We start from the raw sequence: 18,392 nt of genomic DNA, 5'->3' as shown, positions 1-18,392 counted from the left end.
TAAGAGCACCACACAGCTGGTAAAGAAGGCACAAAAAAGACTCCACTTCCTGAGAATCCTCAGGAAGAACAACATCAGCCAGAGACTGCTTGTGTCTTTGTACCGCTCCACCATGGAGAGCATCCTCACCTTCTGCCTCTGTACATGGTTTGCCAGCTGCACAGTGGCAAACAGAAAAGCACTCCAGAGGGTCACCAAAATGGCTGAGAAGGTCATTGGGTGCCCTCTGCCCACACTGGAGGACCTTCATGGCTCTTACTGCCTCAGGAGAGCCAACACCATCCTGAAGGACTCCTACCACCCGGGACATTCTCTGTTTGAGCTTCTGCCGTCGGGCAGATGGTACAGGGCCAGCAGAACCAGGACCAACAGACTGAAAAACCGCTTTTTTTCCCACTGCTGTTAGAACAATAAACGCCTCCATGTCACATTAATGTGCAATATACAACTCCTCTACCTCTGCCCAATATCCACTCTGTGCAATATACACCGTGCTCATTATCTAATTTCATCTTTTTACAGATAGAGTTCTTTCTGTTTGTTTTATATATATATATATATTTCTTGTACATTGTATATAGTGTTTTACAAAGTTTTTTATATTTTTGTTTTTTTGCACTGAAAGGACTGCACCTTATGTTTCGTTGTACTCGTTACAATGACAATAAAAAGAAATCTGAATCTGAATCTGAATCTGAGTTCTACAAACTGGGCATTTGTGGGAAGTATTTCTCTTACATCACTTGGCTGAGCTGCACCTGTGCTAATAGTCAGCGTAGCCAGAAATCTGGATAAAATGTATACTAGTGCATGCAACAGTATCCCAGTTTGCTTCATAGTATTCCAGCTAGCATAAATAGGTTTCTCAAAACCAGGACAACAGCTTATCCAGGTTTCTGAAATCAGGATATGATATGATACTTATATTTATAACACAAGAAAGATTGTCTGTCTGTGTAGTCCTATGATAGACTGGCAGCCTGTCCAGGGTGTCCCCTGCCTTCACCCTGAGTCAGCTGGGATAGACTGCAGCCCCCCCAACGACCCTAATGAGAATTAAGCTGTGTCCAGATAATGGATGAATGAATAGAAGAAAGAGATACTCAAGTCCATCTAAATGCATCCTTAATGGGATTGTTCTCATATCTCAAAAGGTCTAGTAAAAGTTGCTCCCAGTAGCTTTGTGACAAGAGCTTAAGAGAAAACACTGAGCTGAAAGGCCTATTTTAGAAGATAGCAGGTGGTGAGATAGTTTGAGACAATTGCTACATGAACCTTGTGGTGAGATTGTTGTTGTCAACTAAATACAATAATGGTTAAAATTAAAGCAGTTCTACATTGTACAAGAAGAGTAGTTCCACGTCTCCTGGATACTATGATCCTGTTTCTGCTTGTCAATCGTTACTCAAGATTCCAGCTATCTTAATAATGACTTACAATTGATACTATTAATCAGTACTAACAATTCATAAGCTGCATTTCTTTGAAGACCACTGTATTACCTAGCAGGCAGATTGTTGTGAAAAACTCTAACATCTACTACACATCATTCGAACACCATTCATTTCAAAAGTGCAACTTTTTTTTTGACCAGTATCGCACTTCATCTGTTAAACGTTGGCATGTCGTTACCTTTAGCAACTGACAAAGCTGAACTGAGACACCCATGTTTTCTTGTGTTTGCTTTGTAGTGTCAACTATTAAATATAAAGAAGATCTCAGAAAAATTAGAACAAAATTAGACAAGTTATAAACAGGGCTGCAAGGTGGCGCAGTTGGTTAGCACTGTTGCCTCGCAGCAAGAAGGTCGCTGGTTCGCGTCCCATTGGGGTCACTGGAATCTTTCTATGTGGAGTTTGCATGTTCTCCCCGTGCAGCGTGGGTTCTCTCCGGGTTCTCCGGCTTCCTCCCACACGGTCCAAAAACATGTTGAGGTTAATTGGTGATTCTAAATTGTCCGTAGGTGTGAATGTGAGTGTGTTTGGTTGTCTGTCTCTAAGTGTAGCCCTGTGATAGACTGGTGACCTGTCCAGGTGAACCTGCCTTCACCCTGAGTCAGCTGGGATAGGCTCCAACCCCCCCACAACCCTAGTGAGGATTAAGCGGTGTATAGATAATGGATGGATGGAAGTTCTAAACATGACTCCAGTGCTGATTTGACCATTATGTGTAAGTAGAAAAATGACACATAAACACTCTAATGGGACTTGAATGAGGGAAGGAAACAAATTCAGTGTTCTCCATGTTGATAATTTGTTTGACGGTGGCCCCACTGTCGTAGTAGTAGTTTTGCAGACAGGGCTTTACAATGAGTTTTTCAATCGTGTTCAAGTAGAAAACATTTTCTCCTGTCCAGAATGTAGACTTGTTGCAGAAAAGGTGGTATATCTATATACTATACTCCCAGTCTGGTCAACACCCACACATTAATAACTCCCAACCCCCACTTTGTAACACATGTTCTCCATTATAAATTTGTTGTTGGGGAACTTAAGTTTCGATCCATTACATCTGCTGAGACAACTTCTCAGAACTTTTCAGATTCCTACAACCTTCATTCCATTTCATTTCGCTGAGAATGTCCTGTCTTTGTTAAAGATTCAAACCTGCAATCATGTGAGTTCACGTCTAACAGCTGTGGGGGTCATTCTTTTTCTATAATGCTTACTTTCATTTTGAAAGGACAAAGCTACGTGTTTTCCACAGGGTTTGTCATCATCTTTGTTTTGTGAGAGCCCGGAAGTGGAGCAGTTTCGGTGGCGAGACGTTTTATCCGTCTGGATCATCGGTTGTAGCTGTTTAGAACTCATTGACTGTTTGTGTATGAAGGATGTAAATGTTTAGCTGCTTTACCTTCATGTCTGTAATCAGCAGCAACAGATGACACTGATGGAGAGGTAGTGGAAAGATGATAAACAGCCAATTGGACCTGCAAATTCTGAACTCAGATCCGTTCATTCATTCAGCATTTTACATCAGGACATTTAAAAATTCTGTCTCGACTGTGTGAATTAATTCTCCGCTGAAAACAGACACAAAGAAATGTATAACTCCTTCCTGTCTGTGTAACACACACATCTGTGAGTCAGTTTTCCTTTAGAAGCTGCTTCATGTACTGCTTTGATTTCTTATACAGTGAAAATGATCACTGACGGATTGTCGCTGTCAGTTTAACCGGAAACTCATGTTTAGTCTCTGCCAACTTCACTTGCAGACACGCAGAACATCCAGAATGACTGCTGACACTGAACTAAAGCTGATTATGGTTATTAGTTAAAGTGCAGGCGCTAACTCTAGTCTGAGGTTTTTAAAATCATAGGTGTGGGGTGTCTGTGTATTTACGACATATTGAATGATGAACCTCAGGAGTTTGTTTTCTAAAGTGGATGTATAGGATATAGGTGTGTTGAAGGAAACAAACAAAAATTGTCTTTGTAGTATTACAATGAATGAAGCACTTTCTCATGTTTCACTGATAGTTAGTCTTTTATCTGTTTTCACTTTCTCAGGTTTGTGTTCCGAACATGAAGAAAAATACCCTTACATGAAACTGAACTGCAGATGCTGAGGCAGTTTATTTCTTTCGCAGCATCCTAATCCGATAATAACCCGGAGGCAAACTGTCAGAATAATTCAGCCAAGTCAGCTCCAGAGCCTGCCTGAGTCACATCTATTTATGAAGAGCTTTGAAAGCCATGAAAGCTGGTTTAGACATTTATTGTCCACAGAGGATGGATCCTAATGACTTTGGTACTTTACCTCACTTTTTAACTCGGTTCAGGTAATGAGAATATTGTTGGTATGACTTTAAGTTACCAAAGTTAAGATGGGAACTGCAGTCATGTGAAAAAGTAATCACTGGGAATTGCTGACTTTTTTTGATTCCTTTAAACAGGCAAACATTCAATCCTCTCTGAAATACTGCATAGTAATAAAGGTGATAATCAAATATATGACACATAGAATTGACATTTTGTTTTCATTATCATTTAAATTAACAAAAATGACAAGTCACATGGAACAAAGTAAGTACAATTATCACATCTTCAGATCCATCGAATTAGAATCAGAGGTTCCACATTAGAAGTTACAGGTGATGGGTGGAACTTGTCTTATTCAAACTTTTGACTTCTCTTGTGTGGTGCCATCCAAGTCATTAGCATTCATTTCGTGGGATCCAAGACCTGCCCCAGGACCTGTATAGTTTGTGATTCACATTTTATACAGTCATTTAAATCTAGGTAGGATCCCTTTCTAATAATGTAAGTTTGTTTAAATGTTTGTATAGTACCTGAGGGGATTCAAGAAACCCAACTATGATCAGACACAGCTAATCATGACTGAATGTGATACTATTTTAGCAATGCTAATGTTAGTAGCCATATCAGCAAACAAGCAATTGTTATTATAGTTCAAATGGTCAGTCAAAGCTATTTTTTTTTTTACAAACTGTAAAACCCCTTGGCATCAGATAATCTCCTCTCTCTTGCAAATTGGGACTTTCTTACTTCAAAGATGGCAAACAGTGGAAAATTCCAGGCTTCAGAATGGCCCATAAAAAACCTGTCAAGCAGGACACGTGCTACAAATGGGTATTAAAATTATATTCCTACAACTTTAAAAAAAAAAATAAAGTTTTAGCTGAACTGAAAACCACTTTGTAAAAAGTTTCCAATTTCTTGAAATCACATTTTTAAAGTGCTAATAAACCAAATGTGCTATACACAGAATGCCAATTCATCATCATTAAATAGTTTCACGTCGTAGTTTAAGTGAATTTCATTCAGCGTGTTCCTTCATTTAGGTTTCGTCTGGTTTTGTTATATTCACCAGCAGATCCTGCCACGACCGCCTGCTCTGCAGTAACACCAGTCTGTCGCACGTGTTCGCTCATTTGAGTCCCCATAAAAACTTAGTCTTTCTTCAAGCTTAAACTGTAAGATTTTACCTGTGATTTAAGAGTTCAAGAAAACTTTTGCATTTTGAGACAAAACTTCCAGGATTGTTTGTGTCTGTCATTGACCCTAATAAGTTAAAGTGGCGACAGACTTCCCATTAACTCAAAGTTATCCTAGAACCCCTGATGTGTTCTGGCATGCTTCACTCTTTTGATTTCCTTCCTTTTTCCTGCACAATTAATTGTATGAAATTTTGTATTTTGTATTGCAGCTTTCTATTCTTTATCCATGCTAAGCTTCTGATTCTTTGTCTTTTGCCATTCCTGCCCCTTTCTGCTCTGTTGGACTACAATTTTTGCTGACCTCAGCCTGCATTACCTTTTATAAGGGTGAACATTTTATAAGTGTGGCCTGGTGTTTGCGGTGGTTGATGAGCATAGTTGTAATCCTGTTCACTTATGTAGTGGTTGTTGATAGCGCCACTCCGGCAATTTCCCCCAAGGAATTGTTTTTACCTGCGACCAAACAAATAACAAATAAGGCAGTGAAGCAGGAGGCATAGATCCCAAAATTAAACCAGTTTATGATGTTATTCACGCAATAAAAAAATAAAAATAGAGGTGAGAGGGGGCGAAAAATACAACTTATTCTGCTACGGAAGTGTTTCTGTGCTCTGTATTCAAGTCCAATCAGTTACTAGGAATTAAACTAACATGAATGAAAAGCAAATCCAAACAGTAATGGTCACTGGATGAGGCTTACAGATGTTTTGCCGGACGGGGTGAAATCTGGGTGTGACCATTTGTACCTATTTCAATAACAACAAAGTCCGGAGTCAGTGAATGTTCCTCCTGAGTGGAGCTGACAGTTTCCACTCTGGGCAGTGTTTGGTGGTTCATCAGTGTGGTCAGAGTGTTCGTCCTGAGCAGCCAGAACCCACTAAAACCTGCTTAATTGTGTTTTTACTGGACAAACGCGCCATATTTAAGGCACATAACAGATCGTGAGTCACCCTGTTTTACATGCCTGGCAACTCTTATTTATGTCCAAAACACGCTTAATGAACAGGTTCATCATAAGGTGATTTATAGAACAGCAAAGTAGAAACAGCCCTTTGCTTGTTGAAGTAGTAAAGTAGGACAAGGACAGCACCAGTAGAGTCTTTGCATGTAAAGAGCAAAATATTAATCCTAATCTTAAAATCCTAAACCACAGAAATAGTAACTGCCTTTATTTCACTCAATGGCAAATAACCCAGATAAGTTATAAATGCAATAATCCATTCTGAGCCACATAGCAACCAAAAACTAAAGTTCTAAATGCTGCATACAAAATAATTTAGTTTAGCATTGATTTTATTAATCAATATGTCAAGTCTTGAGAAATCATGAGAAAGTCATGTCCAGTCAGTTTCAAGTACAGTCGTGACTCGATAATCCAACCCTTAACAATCCGAAAACCTTGCTATCAGACAGGTTTTTAGGAAGAACGAACAGAACCCATAAAAAACAGCCTTAACATACCAACAGCCTTGTCTTCTGACTCCGGCATGACATTTTATGTCACAAATAAGGATAACGGCGTATTATCTGACTGAACAGTCCGACAGATTGGCTACATTCAGACTGCAGGACTTGATGCTCAATTCGGATTTTTGGGTGAAATCCGATTTTTTTGTGAGTTTGTTCACATTTCCAGTTAAATGTGACTTGTATGTGATCTGCTGTGTGAACTTCATACGACCCAAAAGTGTGCAGAAGAGGACACAACGACGTCACACGCAGCGAGCGTGCTCAGTGTTTACGGAAGTAGTCACGGATGGTGGAAACAGAAGTGTGACCGCTAACTAAACTGACATCAGCAGCCAAGTTCTGCCTGTGCATTCTAGCCACTTTTACCCCATCGGAGCACACCCCCGGGGTGGAAGTGCCCCCCCCCCCCAACCGTGCCGAATATTTGGATATTCATCATTAATTGGGCCTGAATATCCAGAGACCAGCATGTGTTATTCAGACCAGCCCTACTAGTTATTATAACAACTATGAACAATAAATATGAACAACAAATGACCCTTCAAGCATCAAGCCCTCCTTGTATCTCGATCGCCGTCTTGACAATCCGACAGCCTTACTATCCGACATAAAAGAAGGTTTTAGATTTAGTGTCGGATTATTGAGTCGCGTAGTACAGTGTTGATTCCAGTTCAACAACAGTCAAGTGATGCTCATTGTTCTGCTTTATCTTTATCAAAGACCAGCTCTGATGAAAATCAAGTTGTTGATGTTGTTTGTTTTTTAAATTTTTTTTTAATATGTCCACATAGGCTCTTTTTAATAATGGAAGACAAATGAGACAAAAAAAAAGAATATGTAACTTCGATACAAAGTGAAGAGTTTTCAGGGGCTAAATCAATAACCATAGAAGGACTTTAACAAATGGAAGCGAACTCGTGACCCAAAGCTTGCTGATTAACTCTTGGTGAGGAAAGTGAAATTTAAACTTAGCTTTATGTGTCTGTGTGCCATAATTGATCAACTGCTACACCAATACTGATGACCAATGTGTCTATTGATGAACTGCAACTCGACACCATTCTAGATAGGTGGCAGAGAATACCATATCTACTGGGGGAAAAAAATAAAAAAGCTGTACTAGTAGAAAGGATGCATTTGATGTGCTTCATCTCTGTTGCATGAGACTCTGTAAAGTTGCAGTTGCGAATTTCTAGAAGAGCTAGACTAACATCACTGTCTCTGACTCATTGTCATAATTCCTCTCTGTAGTCTTTTTAAGGCAGACATTAAAATGCTTTGGAGCACTTTTTATTACACTGGTAATGAGGACTGAGTGACTTACAGCATTTGTGGTTGGTTAATTTTGCCAGTTTTGTAGCTTTACTGTCTGATTTTTCTTGAGGTGTAAATGTCAAAAAAATGGCCAAATGAGAGCTTGTGAGGCAAGGCATGAGAGACAAATGGAACAAAGGTGTTAAAACTATATTCAGTGACAGGGTTTGGTAGCATCATATGAGTTACGAGTGTTAGCTTGCCTCTGGACTCGCAGATTCTGGACAGAAGTATGACCCAAATGGATGTACTGTTTTTTGGCCAGAAATAATTACACAGTGTAGTTCTCTGTCCCTTTTTACATGAATATTAAGTAAACAAGATATAACATGTTGATTCATAGGCTCTAGTGGTCCTGGTTGTTGCATTGACTCACACTGTGCTTAACACACAGACATAAGGTAGATATCCAGCCATTAAAATCCTGTGTATTTAAGTTTGTTTCTCAGATTTTCCTTTAAAGTTGCAGGAATTCATCTGGTAAATTGAGGTGATAATTTATAAAATAGCTTGGTTTCTCTAAATTGCTCCTCCAAACACTCACTGGGCTCAGTGACAGCTACAAGTAAACATACAAATACACTATAAATAAACATCAAATCAGATAATCTGCAGGTAAAACTGTTCATAACAGGCACCTTTCATCCTCCGGCAGCAGCAGCAGCAGATTAGTGATTCTAAAGCTTCTGTTAAAATCAGGTTGGCAAACACTTCCATTTATAATGAGCTGACTTCAGCGGCTATCTAATCCACACTTCGCTATGTTTTGACAGGTTTTCTTTTTACCAGGATTGAATCATGAAGCTTCAGTTGCAACAGAAGCCTCTCCCTCCTACCATCAACCAAAACAGTGTTTGACACCCAGTCGTCCCTCCCTTTCCCGTGGGACAGACGGGGACTATTGTTAAACTGTTTGGTCATGTGACACGCCCCACCGCCGCTCGCTGTGACTCATTAGTGACTGCACCATCACCAGCAGACTGTGGATTCCCTCAGCAGGCTGATGGAGTGCTGGCTCTGATGTCAGTCCCATTACAGTCATTATCCCAAATTAAACAGCTGTGACTGTAAACTAAGTGAAGTGTCGTCTAGAGAAGTTGTTGATTTATTGAAAGTTTTATGAGTTTTTTTTTTATTTTTTTTATTGAATGTTTATTTTGTTTTCCAACCAGAGAGAATTATCTCCAGTGGAGTTTCTGTCTCAAGTTTTTCTGTGAAGGTTTTTCATCAATTAGTTGTTTTCAACAGGCCAAGACACTCTGCGTCTCTTTATGACATATTGGTGGTTGTGGATGCAAACTGTGACAACACTGCCGTGATATCATCTTTTATACTCACACTTGACCTGATGCAGTCTTCTTCTTACTGATAGGTGTTGCTGTGGGGAAAATACAATCTGTGCTGCTGGAATAGCAACAGCAGAGTTACTGTAGAGAAAGTTCAAACAAATACAGTGGCAATGTTTCCACAGATTGTCTTTTTCAAATCTTGCAACAATCTACCATGTGTTCTGTGCCATCTGGGAAACCCTTTGCTCTCACACTGATGGAGCATATAGATGCCTGTAGGGATGAACCTGTTCATAGACTCGTGTCTCCGGATTGTTCGTTCTGCAAATGTACCAGCTGGACTGCATGCGCCAGGTTACAAAAGTTTGAAGGTGAACAATTAACCAAAAGGAGCAAACCAGCAGTATTGACATTGTTCTTGGCACATGAGCAAAGGTGACAATGGCAACAATAAACTCAGCTTAAATCAGAACTGATAATGTGTCACAGAAAGTCTCTCCTCTCCCCCAAAATTTATAGTTTCCTTCAAAGGATGAAAACGTCAAAACACTACGAATGATTCAAAAAAACTTAAAGTTTCGGCACAATCATCTGTAAAACAAAATGCTTCGCTGCAGCAAAGATGCACAAAGGCAGAAAGACAGAAATCACTCAGACAATAAAAAATATATATATTTCTGAAGTGTTTGTATGATGGTGTACTGTCTAACAGAAAATCTATTGTCTAATTTCAATGTTGCTGTTATTATTCAATAGGAATCCTAATATAGCTTTACCCTCTGTAAACCTGTAATTTGTAAAAATCATTTGTAGACACATGACAAACCACAAACTTCCCAAAAATTCATCACTTTTCTGCTGTGTGTTTAGCTGATTCTTACCGTGTAGTTATGGTGTCATTGTGAATGCATGTCTAACAAAAGAGCAAATTTCAGCCTTTTTAAGTTTTAAGCCGACATGGCGATTTGAGAAAATATATATATTTATATTCCTTTCATCAAAAATAATTTTTAAATTAGTCACTAAGTCAAACATTAGAATAAGGACTGATTTTGTATTTGTATGGCGACATTGGGGCTGCAGTGACGCAGTTGGTAGCACTGTTGCCTCGCAGCAAGGTCGCTGGTTCGCGTCCCAGTGGGGGCACCGGAATCTTTCTGCGTGGAGTTTGCATGTTCTCCTCGTGCAGCAGGGGTTCTCTCTGGGTTCTCCGGCTTCCTCCCACAAGGTCCAAAAACATGTTGAGGTTAATTGGTGATTCTAAATTGTCCGTAGGTGTGAATGTGAGTGTGCTTGGTTGTCTGTCTCTAAGTGTGGCCCTGTGATAGACTGGTGACCTGTCCAGGGTGTCCCCTGCCTTCACCCTAAGTCAGCTGGGATAGACTCCAGCCCACCATGACCCTCGTGAGGATTAAGTGGTGTATAGATAATGGATGGATGGATGGATGGATGGATGGCGATGTTGGAGGTTTTACTATTTTTTTCAATACGGTTTGCCCCAACTAGTGGACATTAGAGGAATTGCAGCAACTGTCTACTGTGTCTACAGTATGAGACACTTGATAATCAGACAGAGTCCCAGGAACATGATGATGCACAGGCAGGAGAAATGGAGGGATAAGAGGAACAGGATGTCTCCCAGTAGGCTGTTCCCCCGAGGAACAGGCAGCGGGACAGCAGGTTGAGGCGGGGGAGGAGGAGGCCGGGGCAGAGCCTGGGGCATCTCGCAGTAAACACCTGTCCAGCCCAGGTAGCACTGGCAGGTGAACTTGTGCTTCATGTCCAGGATGTCATGGTTGTTGAGGTGACCGCTGACGTGGAAGCGGGGGCCCCTGGGCGTCGGGTTGCGGTGGATGTGGAAGAAGCGCGGGTTGAGGTGAAGGTAAGCACCTGAGTCCAGGCTCTTGCGGACACATCTACCGTTCTTCTTGCACAGTGCTTTGCTGCACAGCTTAGCAGCTGACGTCACGTTGATGACATAATGTCCGAGAGGGCCGTCAATGTATTTCTTCACTGTCAGGCAGTTCCTCTGGAGGAGAGAGGAGACACAACATTCTGTCAAAGTCGGATACAGAGTTCATAATAGTGTTATATATAGTGTATATAGTGTCATATTTTAAACCAGTAAATGTAGATTTTTTTTCCACTTTATGTATCTGTTGAGCATTTTTTCCTACCATGCCATCAGTGCTTATATTAGTTTCCTACTTTGCAGGCTTTTTATTTTAATTTTCTGTATTATTCTAACATGAGATGCACATGCATGGATCGACTAGTAGATTTCCACTTTACTGTTGGTAGTTTTTTAAATATTTTTTTTCTTGTAAAAGATGAGGACTTAAAAGGATTGACTATTGAGTTTGACTTTTTCATTTTATTAGTAATTTTCCCCCAAATCAAAAAGAGTTGGACTCATTCATGTTAGCTGAAGCCTTACTTGTGCTATCCATGATCAGCTCACACAGTGGACACACTAGTCCTGAGTACATTTTTTGTAATTTAACCAGTAACCCCCACAGAGTTAGCTAATGATATGCTAACTCTTGGCCTTGGAATCAACATCAAGCCCGTTAATCAAGAATTGTTCAACTCAAGTGAAAATGAGCTATGCTTTGCCTCATTTCAGTGAAGAAAGAATGGGCCAGATCGCCACTGAATATTTCATAGCATCTGACTCAGAACCGCAAACATATCTGCCCTGGTGTACAGATGCAATGGCATTGGTCCTCATCGTGGATCCACATATAACAGATGCCAGCACAGATCAGTGATTCTTCAGTTTCAAGTGATAGCAGATTTATTTTCATCAAGATGTACAGTTTAGTTGGCTGTAAATAGGATGCAAAAGAATGCCCAATCATGGACAGAAATCCTGGCCACTTTCACATATGACTCAAATGTTGTCTCCAGTAGTTTCTGACAAGAAACAAATTTTGAAAAAAAAAAAATAAATCTCTGAAGAAAACAATAATAGACATCAAGTTTGCACCTGTGATTAACTTGTGTTACCTGTGATCGAGCATACTCTGATGATCCCCAGAGGACAACGCCTGATGCTCCCAAGGCAGCACTCTCCCCGATGGTGTGAACCAGGTCACTCTTCAACAAAAAGACAGGGGCCTTTCAAGCAATAGTCAGCACTTGAGTTTAAAACAAATAAATGTTTAGTTTTTCAGTTCAAAATCTAAAAATGCTCTCTAGGCCACAAACACGCATAAGGAAAGCAAATGAGGGGTAAATTTTGTCTTTATTTGAAAGTCAACAGAGTGGAAAGAGATTAAACAAAGGCAGAGAGAGAAAGGGAACAAGAGCAACAAAGGTTCCTCAGCTGGGGGTGGAACTCTGGACAATGGAGTATGTGGTAAGCCCCTTATTCATAGGTAATTGTGCAACTTATAAACATGTCCAGTGGGCACACACACTAAGGAGATTTGATCCATTAAAAAAAAAAAACCCTGACAACTTACCTCTGAGAGAACTACAAAGGTATAGGCATAGAAAGGTCTGGAGTAGACAAACACAGGCAATGTGAAGTCTGTACGGGCAATGGACGCTATCCTCATGGCTTCCTTGACACGGTAGTGGACGAACTTGACAGTGTTGGGGGAAGATTTTAGCTCGTAGTCCAGGTAGATGGATGGGTAGAGGGCTGTACTCTCCTTCCAGAGCCACATCAGATGGTCATTGCGAACATGCTCTACATTGGGGCATTCGCCTGTGTAGCGTTGTGGGTGCTGCTTGTATCCATAGTTGTAGCAGTCTGGGAACAAATAAAATCCCCACAGCCCATCTGGCCGGCGACCTTCAGCCAATGCCAGGGTTAGGTTCATGAATGCTTGCCCAGCTCTCTCAAAGCTCTCTTTTGCTTCCTTTTCTACTTTGCTCTCTGGCCAGTTTGGATGAAGTTTTCGAATCTGTTCCTTGGACTTGTTGCGGTAAATGTCTTTGGAGCCCCAGTTTCGAACCCACTGAGGCCTCCAGTTCTCCCAGTCAATGACGCCTAGACCTCGAAAATCCTTATGGGGAATCAGTTTGTCAATATCTGCCCGGGCCTTGCTCAGATGTTTGGAGATGCTCTGGTTTTGTGGCAGGCCACCGTTGACAGGAACACCAGAGTTGGAGTAGTATGGGTAGTGTCCCAGATGGCTGTGGTAGAATATAGTGACATTTGGTCCACTTAATGTTTCATTGAGATTTGCTACAATGTCAAAAACGCTTAGGTCCAGGTCCACCTTGAATCGAAAGCGACATGACTCAGTTGGGGCATTCCAGACTACAACAAAAGGCCGATGAGGGATCAGAGGTGTCCGGGCTGGCTTCATCTGGTCACCCCCAACTTGGAACTTTACCCCAATGCCAACCCACAGGACCAGCAGTAGGAGATGGAGCCCCATCAGCACCATGGCCCCTGATTCCTCATGGAGTAATTAGTGATCCTACACAGAGAGGGAAAAGATATTACATGTTTAGAAGGAAAATAAATACATTACAAGCTTCAGTGAGCAGGAATAATCAGGCAGCCTTGTGAGAGGACATGAATGATGATCACTGAAGTGAATGCTCCAAATTCCACAATGAAACAAAACACAAAGCTACTCTGTTCTCAGAGGGACTGTGATGGAACGGGATGTTGGTGCAAATCAGAAGTAATCAGGGGAAGTTCTCCACTCTCACTCACTCGTCACTATTTAACACTCACTGTAACTGCCAACTGTGCAATGATTTTTTGTGCAATGAGAGTTTCTCATACACCTATAGACAGGTAACACATTCAAGGAATTACTGCCTTTACACGCACTAAATCTCAACTCCACGAAACATATGAGACATTTTAGATTTATGCATTTTACGGAGCTCTTCATCACCATCATTAAGACAAAGTGATGCCAAAGTGCACTAAAATGGTGTGTTTTTCCTTGAATTTGTCACCCATCTATCGTTAATTCCATAGTAAAAAATAGCATTAGAAAAATAGCTCTGAATATACTGACAAACATGGATTAGAAGTGAGGTTGCCGATATGAACCTCATATATCCACCAATGTATCAGTCTGTTCAGAAAATCAAAGCAAGTAACACCGCTAGAAGTCGCCAAATATATTTGAACAAAAATCTGATATTTCTGATTGAAACTATGTTAAATGAGATTTGCAATTCTGCTTTAAAATGATAACTTCAAAGCCTGAGAACGCTTTTAGCATTTGCTCATGTATACATACAGTACATGGGCAAACATTTGGTTGCTCTCTTTGTAGCTTAGACTTTTATTTTTTCTTCTGTCATTCTACAGAAACTGTTCTCCGGCTTTTTGTGTAAGAATCCTTCAAACCCTCCTCCTCTAATTGCTCTTGGCGCCCCCTCATATGTAAGTAATTCATATTTCAGTTTTTCCGTACTTTGGGGAAAGACACTGTGACCCTGCTCTTAGGAAACATGGCCACAGAGGTTGCCTCCAAGGACGCCACGGAAAATCTCCCATCATTCTCTTTTCAGGACTGTAACCAGAGTAGGGGAACAGGAAACCACTGGTGGGCTGAGGCTTCGCTGATCATTTCAACTTTTCATTCATCTGAGGAGGCGCTGGCCTGGAGCTGATGTTCTCTGATGATTTTAATGGCACAAGAACTTTATGATCACAGTAACTTTGGATGTGGATCAGTGGAAGGAGAGCTGGTTGGAGAAGATGGTGGGAGAAGGATTCAGAGTTACAGTTACAAATAAATTGTTTCCTTCAAAGCATTTTAAGAAGGCTATAATTCTTCAGAAAGTTTCCTCATGTCCAGTTCAGATTATGAAAGCATTTCTTCAGGCCGTGGGTTTCGCACCAGTTTCATAATCCTCCCAGCTGGATGGTTTTTCTGGTGATGCTGATCCAAGACAAACAGCATGTGGTGAAGCCACTCAGGCTGTCCTCCAAACCACCAAAAGCCAGGAGTCTCTGGAAACACAGAGTCTCCTACCCACAAAAAAGACCCCCCAAACACAAAGTCTGGGTCTAAACTGACATCGGAGACTCAGGATTATGTTTTGTCTTTACTTGAGACAAATTAAATGAATGAGACAATGGAATGGCAAAAAGCAGTTAAACTTAACTAATTGCGTCCAGATGAGGACAGGAGGGTAAATTGTTTGTGTGAGCTAACCTTCATGCTGTTTAGCCACACTAGTGGCATGTCTCTATAGGCAGTCAATGTCAGTTTGTTGGTGCACCTCTTTGATCCAGACTGAAGTCTCTCAACAGCTAGAACTACTAAATGGATTGTCATTAAATAATGCACAGACAGTAATAATGCCTTTAATTATGGGCTTTTTTGCCTCTGTTGATTGTTGACAGAAAATCCAAGAAGAGAGAGTGGGGGAGTGGCATGCAGAAAATGGTCCAACCAGCCAGGATTTGAACCGAGGATTTGCTGGTCAGGACATTAGTGCTCACATGGTATGTGCCTCAACCACTTAACGACTGGGTTGACCATCAGGTTGAGATTTTCATTTGTTTATTACTTTGGTTTAGAAAGGACTTTCACACCTTCCTCCGTACAGAATTCATTACTGTTTGGACAAGTATCTAAAATGATGTAATCAACTCATCTTGGTGGCATTGCCGTGATCAGTGGACTACAGAGAACATGCCCTTGGTCACCTTTGACCTGCAAACTCATGTTTATGAAACACAGACAATCCTGACTGTACAGATTGTACAGGAATATAGAGCTCAGAATGGAGGAAGATTTGGTAGCTTATTGATTGCACCATTTTTTTTTTTCATCTCATAAGAAACAGAAGTGAAGTTGCAAAAATATTCTCTGAACAAATTGTGTCACTTTATTGTCCCTGGCCAGGTAGCTGATACAGTAAGTTTACTTTGTGTGGCGGCCAGATATGATCTTACAATTCACTCACAAATCTTTCTTGTCTTTCTTCTGTTTTGTCTATACTGGGCCATTTCTTCCTTTGGTGTTTTGTTCTCAGGGTTCTACATCATTCTCATCAATAAAAACTCTGAGCATACAGTCAGCCTGCAAACTCATGATATGCATCAGATTCTTACATAACATTATGCTGAAAGACAGAGATTAAAACTACATGACGAAAAAAGTAAAAATAAAAAAAAAATAGGTGAGACTTAATTTTATTGATCAAGAATGTTTGACTCTAGTTTTTGGTTTACAGCACAATCTTCAATAAAAATAACAGAAATAGACAAATAACTGAAAACAACAAAGCTAATTAAAGATGGCTTAATAAAGCACCTCTGTGTTACTTTAATTATAAAAGAGTTATATGTTTTTGACAGTATTAAAAATCATGCCTTCAGAATTTATAACAACTAATATTAATGTTGGCAGTTTATGTTTGAGCAGAAAACTCATTATTTAATCCATTATTTACACTTGAGCTTTCATTATTGGGGTTTTGGAAAGGCTGATGAAAGACAGCACCCTTAAAACTGGATCTTATTATAACCCAATACACACTAGCACAACATGAGAACGTCAGAACTGCTGTGTCTAGTTAAGCTGCAAAGTTATGATCAAATTTATTTGGGCCGATTAGTTTGATTTTATCTTTGGTGTTTTGGCAGCGGTGTGTGCATGCGTCTGTGTATTCGAGGGTCTCAGGCTGGTTTAAAAGAGTCTTAGTGGGTATGTTTAATTCATGACCAGTACGTACAGTGTAATCTGGAAAATATGAATCCACCCCTCAATTAGCAGTTAATGATCCAGCATTAACGTCCAACAACCAGAGACAGAGTGACTAGCAATATGTTGAAACACCGCACATCACGGAGTGCATGTGTGTTATGGGGGCTTTTAAACCACAGAAACTCTGAGTCAGACTGTTGATTGGACTCCCAGCATGTACATAGATTATGTGTATGTGGATTTACAAATTTGTCTGCAAGATTAGGCTACATTTGCTGAGTAAGTGGACTGAATTTACACATTATTCTATGGACTAGAGGTCGTTATAGACCTGAGCCAGGATGTTGGCAACATATCCTTGAAGTCCTGGAAGTTAGAAGGTAGGACTGGAATTGGTTTTACACCACATTCCACAGATGCTCGATCAGATTAAAAAAGATTGTAGGTCAAGTCAACACATTAAACTCTTATTGGGTATGTTTCTTAAACCATTCCTGCACAATGGTTGAGGTCCCTGTCATTAAGGAATATGACTGCCAGGAAGAGATGTACGTAGTTTGCAGCGATGTTTAGGTGGGTGCTATATAAACAGAGCCAGGACCAAGGTTTCTAAGCAGAACATTGCCCAGAACATCAGCACTGCCTCCCCCGGCTTGTCTTCTTCTTGCTACAATGCATTGTGTTCTGACACCTAGCTATCATAGCCAACATTGCAGTATTTAGTAGATCCTCTGTGGGATCAGACCACATGGGCCCGCTTTAGCTCTCCATGTTAATCAGTAAAACTTGGGTGCCCATGACCATGTTTCCAGTTCACCAGCTGTCCTTCCTTGAACCACTTGAGGATGGTACTAACCACTGCATAAGAGGAACATGAAAAATACCTGTGGATGCTCTGACAGTCATCAAGCTATCACAATTCTTCCTTTGTCTAAGTCGCTCAGATCTGTATGCTTTCTTATTTGACTATTTCAACTGACGGAAGACACTGAAAAAGATCATCGGTGTTATTTACTTTACCTGTCAGTGCGTTTTGAGTTGTTTCTGTTTGGTGCATTTGATTGACAATGTGCCATTATGTCTTGTACACTGCTACATCACTCCTAGTGCTCTTTTAGCTGCATCATCTCATTGCACTCCCTTCTTTAGCAATGGTTTAGCGACACAGAATGGAGGATTAGCAAAAACACACAGACAAAATATACATTTGCAGCCCAGTTTAAGCCTCAGTCGACTTCAAGCACGGCGCTTGTTACATTGTTGGCATTTCATACAAAGTAGATTCTTTGAAGCCTGCTGAGGTTGTCATACTCCAACACACGCTGATTATATCTGGTTGATTTCCAGGTTTCAGTGGAGCCTTGTTTATGTTCATGTGTGGTTTTCAGGCTGTGGTCTCTTTTTGCAGTTTCCAGATGTGATTTTATGGTTTTATTAACACCGGTGCTCACACACTTCTATGCTGCAATAACGACAAGTTGGATTTTACTTTTTACTTTCACAGTCCGCTGTCCACCCATCTGCTATTCTACCAGTTAGATATTTTCTTGCACGCTGCAAGAAACACTGTTTCTCAAATGTTACTGCTCAATTATGTCTAAAAAAAAAAAATCACATGTTGGCTTAGAGGTAGTTCTTTAATGTTCATAATAAACCACCAGTGTTACAGCCTGCCTTAACTTGTCACTGATTGGACTGAATGATTATTCATCCATC

General features: G+C 40.5%; 1 protein-coding gene across 1 annotated transcript; it reads right to left on the bottom strand.

Moving 5' to 3' along the window:
- Positions 1-10,576: 10,576 nt before the first annotated feature.
- hyal6 (hyaluronoglucosaminidase 6) lies at positions 10,577-13,436 on the bottom strand. The gene is made up of 3 exons (XM_008289570.1): positions 12,501-13,436; positions 12,043-12,132; positions 10,577-11,062 (listed from the first exon to the last, which is right to left on the bottom strand). The coding sequence occupies exons 1-3, from the start codon at positions 13,434-13,436 to the stop codon at positions 10,577-10,579; spliced, it is 1,512 nt and encodes a 503-aa protein (XP_008287792.1).
- Positions 13,437-18,392: the final 4,956 nt, after the last annotated feature.

This window comes from Stegastes partitus, unplaced genomic scaffold (genome assembly GCF_000690725.1).
Source record: "Stegastes partitus isolate 25-593 unplaced genomic scaffold, Stegastes_partitus-1.0.2 Scaffold622, whole genome shotgun sequence".
In the NCBI taxonomy this organism is placed as follows: domain Eukaryota; kingdom Metazoa; phylum Chordata; class Actinopteri; family Pomacentridae; genus Stegastes; species Stegastes partitus.
Note: the sequence above shows the minus strand (reverse complement) of the source record. Positions and strands in the feature narration are given on the sequence as shown.

Excerpts from the sequence above, each read along its gene's own strand:
- hyal6 (XM_008289570.1), bottom strand. The coding sequence starts at position 13,436 with ATGGTGCTGATGGGGCTCCATCTCCTACTGCTGGTCCTGTGGGTTGGC. Across the intron at positions 12,133-12,500 it reads CCTTTGTAGTTCTCTCAGAG|AGTGACCTGGTTCACACCAT; the intron begins GTAAGTTGTCAG and ends TTTTTGTTGAAG. Across the intron at positions 11,063-12,042 it reads CAGAGTATGCTCGATCACAG|AGGAACTGCCTGACAGTGAA; the intron begins GTAACACAAGTT and ends TCTCTCCTCCAG.